The 13,551-nt window shown below is 48.8% G+C and overlaps 1 protein-coding gene across 1 annotated transcript; it reads right to left on the reverse strand.

The window, feature by feature from the left end:
* Positions 1-6,213: 6,213 nt before the first annotated feature.
* LOC147030475 (uncharacterized) lies at positions 6,214-12,733 on the reverse strand. The gene is made up of 2 exons (XM_085872186.1): positions 12,685-12,733; positions 6,214-12,448 (listed from the first exon to the last, which is right to left on the reverse strand). Exons 1-2 carry the CDS (start codon positions 12,731-12,733, stop codon positions 11,433-11,435), a joined length of 1,065 nt encoding a protein of 354 aa, XP_085728312.1. The 3' UTR covers positions 6,214-11,432.
* Between the last annotated feature and the right edge of the window lie 818 nt (positions 12,734-13,551).

Genomic DNA, 13,551 nt, shown 5'->3' on the forward strand with positions numbered 1-13,551 from the left:
CAGTTTGCAAACTCCTCAGCTACTCTCTCATCCCTGAGCTTGCCAACATCCAGCCTCGGCTGGGATGGTACCATTCTCCAGGATTTAAGGTGCAGCTTTAGAGTTGCTACAACAAGCCTCTGGTCAGTATTGAGGAACTGAGCACTCCGGTAGACCCTGCAGTTCTGGATCATCCTCCAACGACCGTCAATGAGGACATGGTCAATCTCCTTTGCCACACCGCCAGCGTTGGAATACCAAGTCCAGCGTTGAGCTTGTGGGCGCTGAAACCATGAACCAGCCACCCAAAGTCCATGACTTCTTGCAAAGTCAAGGAACTTACTGCTATTCTGGTTCATCGTTCCTGACCCATGGGGACCAACACACACCTCATAACCATCCCTATCAGTTCCAGTCGATGCATTGAAATCTCCCAAGACTAGAAGTGTATCTCGTCTGGGGCACTGATCAACCACAGACTCGAGCGTGGCGTAGAATGCATCCTTCACGGTGAGATCACTCGCCTCAGTCGGAGCATAAACAGAGACCAGGGAAATGACACCGAAGGAGTGACGAATCCTTAATCTCATAATACGCTTGTTGACCGGTGTTACCTCAATTATCATTGGGGTCAGCTTATTGGACACAGCTACAGCAACTCCTTGGGTATGGTAACCATCAGAGCGACCAGACCAATTGTAGGTGTAACCACCCACCATTATCTCGCCGCAATCCGGTCTCCGAACCTCAGAGAGAGCTGCAATCCCGATGTCCAAACGCTTGAGCTCAGATGATACAGAAACAGGTGATCATCCTCTCTTAGGGATAGGACATTCCAGGCACCCACCCGAAGGGACCGCCTCAGGTTAACCCAAGGAGACCGCAGTCTGGTGGACGACACCTCAGCACCACTCCGACACACTCTCCCGCAATCATCCTATCATCAAAGATTGTGGGTCGCGAAGGCTTTGCCCCAATCCCGTCATCCGGTGAGCTGCCCTGCGAAGGGAAGCTGCACAGGAGGTACTCCCACGGAGTGGGTTTTCAGATTTTTTTGCGTTTGTGTTTTGCGGAATGAAGGGTTTTACGGTGGCTGGAGTGCAAATCCTGCCACCAACCTCCTCATAAAAAGTAACCCAACTGCAGGAGGACGTCCGCAGACACAGTTGGGCACTAGATATGGATGGCCGTTGGCTCACAAGGAGCTCCTCCGCCCTTTGACAGGTTTTGTTTTTAATCCTGCTGGGTGTCCATATCCAAACACCCTCCCTCACCAGAAAACCTGGTGGGGGAGACGGTTTAGTCGCTGACAACCCGACCATGGAACAGGTTAGTACAGGTTTACATGGTACCTGTAGCAGGTCACAGATCTAACCTGACCTGACATAGGACATATGTCAAGCAACGTTCTCTTTTATCTTCTTTTTCTTTCGTATCCATCGCGTGACTGAGTGGCATCATCGGCTTGGAGGGAGGAAAGAGGGAAGGGAGGTGACTGTTTAAGCTTGTGCAAGGTCCCCTTGTAGTTTAGAGCAGAGTTGAAATGTGTTCAGCATGCCAGCGATAACACACCTACTCTTCGTGAAGGACACCGTGAGATCTTTAACGTCCATTGCAAGTGCCAGCACATGGGGCACGCAGTTTAACATCAATCTGAAGGACAATGCAGGCTCAGTGCATGTAAGTTTTTACCACCCCTATTTTAGGACATACCCTGACTTGAGTGGCATTTTTGAAAGTCACAAAGACTACTGGTCATGAAATTTGGTTCAGTGCACAGACAGTGTTCCATAGGACCTTAAAATATATACGTTCATGGGTCTATGATGAAAATTACTGAATCTACAGGATTTTTATTGAATATACATGCCCAGTCTTGGCCTTTTTTCTTGTTTCACCTGAAAATACGACATATCTTAGACCATGCAAAAATACAACATATAAAACATTCTATGTGAAATTTCTCATCAAATCAAAAGGTTGTCACCCACTGTCTGAGAAAATCAGCATTTGTGTCGGTCAGTGGTGGATTCGCATGATATATGCACATTCTGGCATATTTTTATTTTTTCTTGTTTTATTGCCCTTTTAGAGCCTGGAACTATGAAATCCACTAACAAAATGACTAGTTTATCAATAACTCATATTTACGTGTCTTAAATTATTATTCAACTTATTATCAATAATCAATGTAAAAAAAATTGAGATGATCTGGGTGGATACTTAATTACAGCGGCTTGACCGAACTTTCCAACCCAAATGTCCGACTGCACGTCACGTTTTTAAAAAAAATGCTTTTATTCTTCTGTGCATCAGATTATTTGCACTAAAATTTATTTACAAATGGGGCACAATGATATAGATATAATAGTATAAAAAATAACGAAAACATGCATGGCTTTGGTTTAGAGTAATTTTGCATTTTTGTCCGACTGCACGTCACACTTTTTTGAATTTGATTAAAAAATTAATTTTCATTAAAAAAATAAAATATTTTTCCAGGTATTTAAAAAATATTTGATTAATTTAAAAGGCAGTTAAAACAGTTTTGGAGAATTTCGAGAGCTTTTTGTTACTCCCAGAATTGATTGAATTGAAAATTTACATCCAAGAATTTGTTCGATAAATCTCTCTTTTTGTGCTTTTCAGCATCTGACAGTCACTGAATAGAGTCGTAATAAAAAGAAGGTATGTATTATTTCTTAATAATCCCAGAAATTGGTATTTTGATGAGATTAGTTGCTAGAATAAGTTACATGCTATGACCTTCATTTATTTTGCCAAAAAAGAAAAAAAAATTAGGTAATTTCATTGTAAACTCGTAAAACCATCAGAATAGGTACCCCTTCTTCAAAGTATCATATTTCGGTATATATATATATATATATGGAATTAAGCAATACAGTTTTTTGTTCTGAACTCAGTTAGACTTACACTTTCAGGAAAATGTAGTGAGAAGGCAATGGAACAAACTTCATTTTTTGACATTTTTGAAATGGAGTGGTAATCACTTACATGCGCTCAGCCTGCATGCAATAGTGCCTCGCCCTGCATGTGAAACACCAGGGTGACAATTTATAGCCGAGTCGGGATTCAAACCCAGGCAACAAAGCTCAGTGGTGAGTGTGCATCCCTCAAAGTTTTCCTGCCAGCCCGCTATTAGCAGCAAAGTGCTTGGAATGGAGCTCACAATCCGCGGAAAGTGAGTGACAAAGCACGATCAACATTTAAGTGAGATCATTTTTTGGAGAAGACAAAAGCAATAAAAATACGGGTCTTTGCCAAGGTGTGTTGAAGTATGATGGCAGACAATTAGTATGATAGGTTTGGTCAACAGAAAGTTGACAGGGGTTTGCTAACCACTGAGACAAGCAAAGTCGGGCTGACGTTCGTGATGTTAATCAGAGTAAGACGGCTCGTACCCAAAACATTTCTCAACTTCACTTCTCAAGGCGGTCGATGTTAACTTTTAGTTGATTTATCAAATGGTTTTGCTAAAATCCGAGACGTGTTTATTCCATATTGCTTGGAAATCAGTATGGTCCACAGTTAAAGCTCAAGCTCACACAAGTTTACATCACAGACTTTCATCAACCTGTGCAAGGATATTTTAATTGCAGCAAAGTAATTTTAGGATATAGTAGAATTCGAATAACGTCGATGTTCAATGCCTGTAGTAAGTTTCACCTTCTTTCAAAATTTTCACCTTTTGTGGCCTTGTAGTCTGGAATTAAATTTCATTAAATCAGACTTTCCCACCTTTATTTACACATAGTCACCCACAACTTCCAAGTGAAAAACAAATTCTACAAATTTCAGAAAATACAGTGGGACCCGCTTAATAGAATCACCCGTATTATAGAATCAAAATCGTTGAGACCGATTCCATTGTATCTAAATGTACACAATTTTTCCCGTTTATTAGAATCAAAAACCCGCTTAATAGAATCAGCTGCTGGCCATCCACTTCGACAGTTCAGCGCCTACTGGCCGCACAGTTCCAACTTTTGCCACCAGGCGGCTGACGTCACGCTAAAAATAACGCTATGCCACTACAGTGATTTCGGTAGTCATTGTACAGATAGGCAGACGGCTGACAGCTGCAGTCTAAGCACTAGGCGTGTCGTCATTTCCACGATGGACAGAAAACGAAAGCGGACGGATCGTTCAAACATTGATAAAGCACAAATCCTGAGGGACTATGACGCTTTGCCCAGAATGAGCCAACGAGAAGCTGCAGACAAGTTGGAAATTAACCAGCCGATCCTATGCAAGATTCTGAAAGATCGAGAGGCCATTCTGAAAGGTCAAGTGGATTCGTCTTCTTCTCAGAAACACAAGCGAAGCGGCAACGCACCCGATGTCGAATCAGCAATGGTCAAGTGGATTCAAACTTCTAGAGAAAAGGAAGCACCGCTTTCTGGACCTCTGATGCGGGAGAAAGCGGCTCAGTTCGCGGAAAAGTTCAACAACAAGAAGTTCAGTGCGACAAACGGCTGGATTGACCGGTTCAAGAAAAGACATGGAATCGTCCACAAGAAACTTCACGGAGAGGCAGCGGCGGCTGACGTAGGAGGGAAACAACAATGGCTGGACCACGTGTTTCCGGATCTCGTAGAAGGCTTCACGGCTGATGAGATCTGGAATGCTGACGAAACCGGGTTGTATTTTCGGGCCTTACCAGACGAAACGTTCCTCTTCAAGGGAGATCAGCACTGCGGTGGGAAAAAGCCAAAGGAAAGAATCACGGTGCTTTTTTTGCTGCTCGATGACTGGTGCTCAGCGTCCTCCTTTCGGTATTGGTAAAAGCAAGAATCCACGGTGTTTCAAAGGCCTCAAAACAATTCCAGTTCGCTACAGAGCCAATTCCTCCGCATGGATGACAGGATTCCTCTTCACTGAATGGCTCGATGAGTGGAATCGCGAGCTTCGGCGTCATGACCAGAAAGCGTTGCTTCTCATCGACAACTGTCCGGCACATCCCCAATCACTTCAACTGTCGAACATTACTGTGGCATTTCTCCCGCCGAACACAACCTCTGTTCTTCAACCGTTAGATCAGGGAATTATCCGTTCATTCAAAGCTCATTACCGCCGTGCCATGCTACGAAAAGTGCTCACTGAGATTGACAACGAGGATGGATCAATGACAGCGAGTGACTTGGCGAAAAAGATAACGATCCTCGACGCTATGCTGTTTACGGACGCAGCCTGGAATGATGTGAAGACTACCGGCATAGTGAACTGCTGACGCAAAGGAGGAATTTTTATCGGAGCGGCAAGCGAAGGCGAAAGGGTCGAGAGCAATGACGACGACGAGTTAGCCAACCCTCTTCAAATGGATCCCGACCAATGGCAGGACTTCGTCAACATGGACGCCACTCTCCAAACCACAGACGATGATGTCACAGACGAAGCCATCGTTTCGGCAGTCCAACGCGAAATGGGAATTGCTACTGACGCAGACTATGACGCCGACACTAAAGTGGAGGAAGAGGAGGAAGAGGAGATCTCTGTCCCGACCATCAAGGAAATGATGTCTGCAGCTAAGACGATCAGGCTTGGTTTGCTATCACATGGGTTCAGTGACATGGCCTTCCTGCGCAAACTTGACAAGGAGGTCACCGCCATTGCCACAGACTCGTTAAAGCAGGCAACAATCGACAATTTTTTCATTACAGAGTAGGCTCATTGACAAACCTATGTTGTTTTGCTTTGAAAAGTACATATGTACTGTACGTGTAATTGTTTTATTTTCAGTAGAAAGTTACATTGTTTTGAGCAAGTGTGTCATATAAATCAAACTAAATGCTGAGTATTTGTCTCCGTATGTGTACTCGACATTTGATCCGCTTGATACTCCACAACTCTGGTGAACTCGGATATTAGAATCACCTGCTTATTAGAATCAAATTTGTCCGGCCCAAAGTGATTCTATTAAGCGGGTCCCACTGTACATAAAAAATACAAAATTAGAATATCTTGGTTATTAAGTGTCCACCCCCCTGAGTCGACCTCGCCGCAGGTCGACTCCGGACACGAGCCGCTTGGGCGGCCCGTTCCGTACTAATGGGATAACAGAGCGGTGTTATCGTCGACCTGGACGGCTCAGATTAATTACCGGGATGTTGCACCCACTACGAACCCCTTACGTGAAGCAAGATGGAGGGTCAATAGAGAAAAGACAAAGCGAAACGGGCACAGTTCAACAAGCAAGCATTTTATTTCCCGGCACACGGAAAGCATGTATATACAGCCATACAGATTCAAAATGCACATAACAGCCAAAACAAAAGTAACAATGCAGAGCTACAACCGAATACGCGTACACACGGCAACATGTAAACAGTTCTACTTTATGAGACATGGCACCACAAGATCCATACAAAAACCCCAAAAGAAAATGGTGACTTCCCTTTGGGCCATGAGTCCCTCTCCCACGTCCGTTGGCGTGGTCGCGCCTGGCCGCGACTCCGATCCCTGGCGTGGTAGGCGAGTCCTCACCGGCGTGCCTCGCGCCGGCACGTGTTGGCCGCTTGACGCCACGGACGGGGTTTCTGGCGCTATCTCAGCGTGGATAGAAAGGGGGGGGGGGAAACGTGGTTGCTCGAGGTCGTGGTGTGGGGAATGGCAGACGCCCCGTCCCGCCAGCGGGGTCTCAGGACCGCACCACAGAAGACCAGGCCAGCGGCCACCACGCAGAGGAGACGAAGAGGAAGAGCGAGCCGGAAGAGAGAGAAGAAGACGAAGTGAGCAAGAGCACCAAAAGCGCTCCGCCCGTGTCCCACTTTAATAGCCCGGGGCTCCGCCCTTCACTCCGCCCCCGTTTTCAGCTCCACCCTCCTTCGAGAGGGTCCTCGAAGAGGGGCGTTCCCTCACCCCGACCGCCTCACACTGGTCATCCACCAATCGGCGGAGAGCTGCCCTTCCTCCTTCTTTCACACCAAGCGCGGGGAAAAATGGCGGGAAAAACAGGCGAGAAAACCCGCGCGTCCTCGCAGCTCCTTCCTTGGCGCCCTTGTTTGCCGTTCAGAAGCGGACGTAGTGGCGAAGATGTGGTAGCGTAGATGGTGGAGGCGGTGTGGTTGCAGTGTTGTTGGTGCTGTGATGGGGATGGCGTGGTTGTTGAAATGTTGTGTGTTTGAAATAAAAGATAGAAAAAGAAAAACACCGAACTCAAAGGATCGCAGCCTGAATGGATCACATAAATTCCCTCTATGCAACAGGTTTGGGCTAACGACACATGTACCTATGAAGATATCTCACCTGAGCGCCCTTTATGGTGTAATGCGAATTTCCACAGCCATAACACCACCCCCTCCCCTTTTTATAGACTCGTCCTGAGTCGTCAAATTCTCGTGTGCCATCATGTGTAATTCTCCCCTTGTACGTTTTACCTACGGATCCCTGAGTGCGACATTCATGGTATTCGTGTCCCCAAAATAAATAACCTGAGGGCTGAGTAACTAACGAAACAAACCCACTCACTCAGACGACTTAAATAAAATTGCCGGCGCTAAGATAGACTTGCCGGGGGCGCACTCATATTTACAGTACATCTTAACCTTAACTTACAAATTATACACAAAGCCATGGCCCAGGATCAATGGACTCTGCAAAGAGAAAAACAGTTTGCAGAGAGCCAGGCTGCTCGCATGCAGTCCCTGGCTCACGCAATGTAGGTAACAGGGAACGTGGCCGGCTGCTCACACGCAGTCCAAGGCCTCCCCCTTTTAAATGAGCGCAGCGAACAACGGCGCGTAGGCTGCGCAAATGCAGTCTCCCTGCCAGCCCAAGTGGCACACGCAATGAGCACAACGGATGGATGGACGGAAACAAAACACGGCGCACGGGCTGCTGGTGCAGTCCCGCGTTGCAGCTGCCATCAGAGCAGTTCTTGCAGCTTGCGACAATCCTGGCGCACATGGCAATGAACAAGGGGGGGGGCAATGCAGAACAGAATGGGGCTGGTGGGCTCGTGGGCAGTGGGCATGGCATGGCAAAGGCAGCAGGCAAACACAGCCTGCAGAACAAGGCCGTTGCAGGCAAACACAGCCGGCAGACGAACTGGCCGGCACAGGCCTTGCAGTAAAAACGGCCGACAGACGATCGACCGGCACAGGCCTTGCAGCAAAAACAGCTGGCAGATGAACTGGCCGGCACAGGCCTTGAAGCACAGCAGCTGCAGACGATCTGGCCGGTACAGGCCTCGCAGCAAAACAACAGCTGCCGATGAAGTTAGCCGGCCTTTGCCTTGCAGTGCAGTTTCATGGAGGGAGTGCGATGGTGCTGGCCACTCAGAAGGCGGGCTCGGACCTACCTACCTGTCTCCCTCCCACCTATCGCCTTTGCCTGTCACTGTCAATACCCACTCCCTTAATTTGTCAAAACCCAATTTAGCCCCAACTTATCTTTTACTTTTTTGCTTTATTTTCTTTTTATTCCTCCCCACTATAATTCGTCCCCTGACCCCCTTAATCGTCCTTGTTCGGCTAACCTATCGTCTACTAGCCTACTCCCAACCCCTACGTTCCCTTCCCGGAGGGGAATAAGGGAGAGCTAGCGTCCTGCGTCGAGGCCCAACTCAAGCCTCAAGATGGCCTCCCCAGACTTTAGCGATCTTCAACCCAAAGTGGGTCCAGCAGCCCACAACGTAAGCGAAGGGATGGGAGGTGTGGAGGGGTACACTTCCTAATCTACCCTAACCATTAACTCTTAAACTACCCCGGGGCTTTCAACAAGCGCCTCTCGCTTAAACTATTGGTTCTATCAACCCAGATTCCCGTCGCCTGTGTTGGTGTCCTCTGAATTTCCGGCCTCGCCCCCCAATTTTCTTTCCGTGCCCTCATACGGTCTCATGGCTGGGACGCGTGGCTCCCTTGGCAGGCACTACCCTCTGCCGATTCTCCAGCTATGGCACCCCCGGGCACTAAACTGCCTCTGAGCCTACCAGCTCCCTAAACACCGGGGAGTGCCCTCCCTGGCGACTCCCCTGAAACGCTCACGTGGCAGGCTGGCTTCCCAGGCCCCTTTCCGAGGGTCACCCGTGCCCACAACACTGCCCACACGGCAAATGGCGCCCTGGGTCCCCGCACCATGCGGGCGCACTCGTGCCCACGACGCTATCCCGGCCCCCCATGGGCCCTTGGCCTACCACGGCCGACTAGCCCGGTGCCCGGGGTACCGACTCAGCGATACTCACCTTTCGCAGCCACGCTCCCAGCCCGTCAACAGGGCTCCTGCACCCCTCCAAATGGGTTTCGAGCCTACTTCCCCACCAACAACAAAACGACCTCCATTTTCCAATTTCGCGAACCCACAAACTCACTCTACACTGACCCCGGGGTCCCTTGGGCGGGAGTCACTCCTCGCACCATGCATTCCACAATCGCTCCATTCACACAGACCCGCTGACCTCACTCACTCAACATGTTCTCACCTCGCAACTCTTCAACACACACCGCTGACTCCCTGCCATCCTGCTGACTACATCCCCCAACTAACTCGTGCTCCCACGTCATCCCTTACACTATAGCACGTTCCTTTTAACACTACGTAGCTAAGCTACGTCCCCACTACACATCCAAAGTCTGTCACTGTCTAATCAATTTACATTTCCCATCCTAAATCTGACCTAAATCCCTCTGCCTAATCCATTCCACGGGCCCCATGAGGACTTACCCCTGCCCCATGAAGCCGATCGAGCTATGGTAACCCTTCCCCCTAACTCGTTCCATCCGGTGCCCAGGCCAAGGGGATCTTCCACCCCTTGCCCCGGGAATCCTGTTCACCCGAAAGCGAGGCTTGCTTTTTTTTTTCCTCAATTACGCGCAACAGCAGCGCGGCAACTCGCAACCTGCGCACCAGTGCAGCAATTCACAGCCGCACACCTGTGGCGTGACGTCATGGCAGCTGTTCGCGTCAATCGTCCCTCTTGGACGGCACCATCCGGCAGGGATTCACCCTCTTGCCGGATTACAACCATGCACGCAGCCATGACGTCACCCGGTGAATAAAAAAACACAAGCCTCGCGTCTCGATGGGTTCCCCACACGAACACATGTGCTCTGCCCGTTGGAGCTTAACACACGCCCGCGTGGAGAACCCATCCGGTCCAAATCCGAAATCCTGCCTAAACTTTGTCCGTCGCGGGATCGGCAACATCCACGGCGGGCGTTTCCGGACCGGGCTTCACTCCCGCAAGCGAGCACGTGGCGGCCTCGTGCGTGCACAGCACGGACCTCGCGCTCGCCGCTGGGTGAACCTGGCGCAGTGCCCAATACAGCTACGGCCGCTACCCGGCCCTTGTCTCTCAATTGTCGCAGTCGTCTCCGTCTCCTTTCGGCACACGCGCTCAAACTCCCGCGCGTCACGAGACTCCCACACCACGACATTCCACTCACCCTGGGAGACGCGACTGCATGCTCACGCATGCCCACTGTCATCTCCCTTATGTACCGCTCTTACACACACTGTCTCTCATACGGACCCTCTCACCCACACAGGGGGTCTCACTCGCACAATGCGTGCCGGAAAGCACGCATCTCCGCACACTCGCAATCAGACACACCTGCACAACCACACTGGGGATTCGTGTCCCCACAAGTGTTCCCGGGGCCTCTATACCCCCCAAGCTCCTTGTGCACCCGTTCGCAGCAGTCGCCCCCTCGACTCCGCCTGGCACGACCGAACCCACCTGGTCGTGACTCGCTTCAAGGGAGAATAGCGTCTCCCTCCGTTCCCGAAGGAAGCCATCCAGCTGCTTGCACCGGGTCACGAGACAGTCTGCAAGCTCACCCCCATTAAGCCTCGCTAACTCTGTGTGTGTGTGTTCCGTTCCTTTTACCCCGTCTTTATCATACAGTCTCTCCTCTATTTTTTCTATCTCCCGCGTCTCTACATTTTCTCTCCTTGTTCCCTATTTCTGTTTCTTCCTGGTTCCTTTTTCCTTCCCATTTGAGTCGTTCTTCCTCTCGGAGCTTTTTGAGTTGTTCATTCTCTTTCCGGAGTTTTTCGATCTCCGTGGACTCACATTTTGCTCTCTCCTTGAGTTCATTAATTTCAACCTCATTTTGTTTTTGTTTTCTATCCCACAGTCTCTCACGTTCTTTACTCTCCAATCTCATTGTTTCTTGCAATTGGCTCATCTCCTTTTGCTGTTTCGTTCATTGTTCTTCCATTATCTCTGCATACCTCAACCTTGCTTTCTTTTTCAATTGTTCTTGTCTTTCTTTTTTAATTTCTTTCACCCCCTGTCCCTCATTCTCCAACCTCATAGTTTCCTTCAATTAGTTGATCTCAAATTCATGTTCTTGTTGTTTTCTATTCCACAGTTCCTCTCGTTCTTCCTTCTCCAATCTCGTTGTGTCCTTCCATCTCCTGAATTCTCCTTCCTGCTTCATTCCTTGCTCCTTCACTTTCTCCTCGTATTCCAACCTATTCTTTTCCTTTTGTCATTCAGTTTCAAATTCATACTCTTTCAGTTTTCTATTCCACTGTCTTTCTTGTTCCTCCTTCTGCAATCTCGTCATTTCTTTCAACTGACTGATTTCTTTCTCCTGTCTCATTCGTTCTTCCATCATTACTCTTTCTTGCATCTCATTCTTTAATCTGGCCTTCGCTTCCAGCTGTTCGATATGTGCAGTGTGGTTCCTTAACGTTTCATTCTCCGCTGTCGTTCTTTCTTCTTTCACCATCCTCAACTCGTTTTGTAATTCAGAAGCTTTCTTTTCCAATTCCTTTCTCATCTCTGCACACTCCGACTTTGATTTGGCTTCTAATTGTTCAATCTGCTCAGTGTGGTTCCTTAACGTTTCATTCTCTGCTGTCGTTCTTTCTTCTCTCACCATCCTCAACTCATTTTGTAATTCCGTCTCTTTGTTTTGGTGTTTCTGTAACTCAGAAGCGTTCTTTTCCAATTCCTTTCTCATCTCCTTTAGTTGGTGAATTTCCAATTCGTGTTCCTTTTGTTTCTTATTCCACTGTTCCTCTCGTTCTTCCTTCTCCAATCTCGTTGTTTCTTTCACTTTGTTGATCTCAACTTCCTGCACAATTTCCTGCAATTTCCTATGGAATTCCTGCCATTCCTGTTTTCTTTTTATCGTCTGTTCCAGTCCTTCTTCTACCTCCTCCTTCAGTTGCTTTACTTCCAAGTCGTGTTCGCATTTTTTTTCTTCCAACTTTTTTTCCCATTCTTCCTCTAAGCTGTTCCTATCCTGGGAGATACTAATTTGCTCTTCCTCTTTCCTTTTATTCTGTTCACTCGCCTTTTGTAGCAAAAACCCATGCAACCAATGTACTAACGTCGTTTCCTTATGTAGCTTCTCGACTGTGCTGGCTAAGTCCTCTTCTAGCTCCTGAATTTGCTCCTGTGCATCGGCCAATCGTTGTGCTTCCGTGTGCACATAATCCTCATGAACCCAGTCTGCGTTGGTTAAGTCCTTTTCCAACCCCGAATTCGTTCCTGTGCCTCGTCCAATTCAATCTGCAATGTACTGCCGTCGCCCTGCCTTGGCTGCCATGACCCCGTGGTTTGAAACAGTTGTTGGGAGCGCTCGCCTCGTGTCGTTCCGTTCGTAGCGCAATTAATAGCGGCCCGCTTATGCCTCGTGCCGCGCTGAAGTACGGCCGCGCCGCCATCTTGCAACTCCGTTTGCCGGCAAAGTTCGTGCTCAGAATATGAGGGTGAGCTCCCCCACTGATTACAATTTTCTGATACGGGTCCAAACCGCATGGCGAAGGCGTCCTCGACCATGGATTCTATCAATACATCTAAAGGCATACCTAATACCCCCGGCACCCGTTCACCTTGAGACTCCATCTTATTTCTCGTAAGGGGTTAATTCAAATTGCTCGTAATTTGGAGGGAACAGGGGGGGGTGGGGTCGCTCCTCTCACCCCTGAACCGATTCCCATGAATTTCGTTGGAGACGGGAGAGTTCGTTTCCCGCTCTCTGACACCAGTGTTGTGAAGAGGGGGATGGGTTCGTATCCCACGACCTGACGCCAGTGTTGCGAATTCGCGCCCGCCGGCGTGCGAACGGCCGCGTAACTCGAATCGCGGCAAGTCGCCCACCGGAGAGACAATTCTGTCGTGACCCTCTCGGACCAACGCCGGGAGCTAGTCACGGGTGGGCCTTTCGACCTCACCACAATCGTGCCAATCGGTCACCCGTGTAGGATAGGGTTGTTCGCCAAACTCGACCTACCTAAGTACCCAGGCGGATGGTAAACCGGGCGATCGTACCTCGCCGCAGGTCGACTCCGGACACGAGCCGCTTGGGCGGCCCGTTCCGTACTATCAGGATAATCGAGCGGTGTTATCGTCGACCTGGACGGTTCAGATTAATTACCGGGTTGTTGCACCCACTACAAACCCCTCACGTGAAGCAAGATGGAGGGTCAATAGAGAAAAGACAAAGTGAAACGGTCACAGTTCAACAAGCAAGCATTTTATTTCCCGGCACACGGAAAGCACGTATATACAGCCACACAAAATCAAAATGCACATAACAGCCAAAACAAAAGTAACAATGCAGAGCTACAACCGAATACGCGTACACACGGCAACAC

The sequence above is a fragment of the Eptatretus burgeri genome, chromosome 3 (genome assembly GCF_056783735.1).
Source record: "Eptatretus burgeri isolate ZD-2024b chromosome 3, Ebu_testis_v1, whole genome shotgun sequence".
NCBI lineage: Eukaryota > Metazoa > Chordata > Myxini > Myxiniformes > Myxinidae > Eptatretus > Eptatretus burgeri.

Bases quoted from the DNA above. Each gene is read 5' to 3' on its own strand.
- LOC147030475 (XM_085872186.1), bottom strand. From the start codon at position 12,733: ATGGTCGAGGACGCCTTCGCCATGCGGTTTGGACCCGTATCAGAAAAT. The intron at 12,449-12,684 runs GTAATCAGTGGG...GAATTGGACGAG, and splicing joins TGGACCCGTATCAGAAAATT to GCACAGGAACGAATTCGGGG.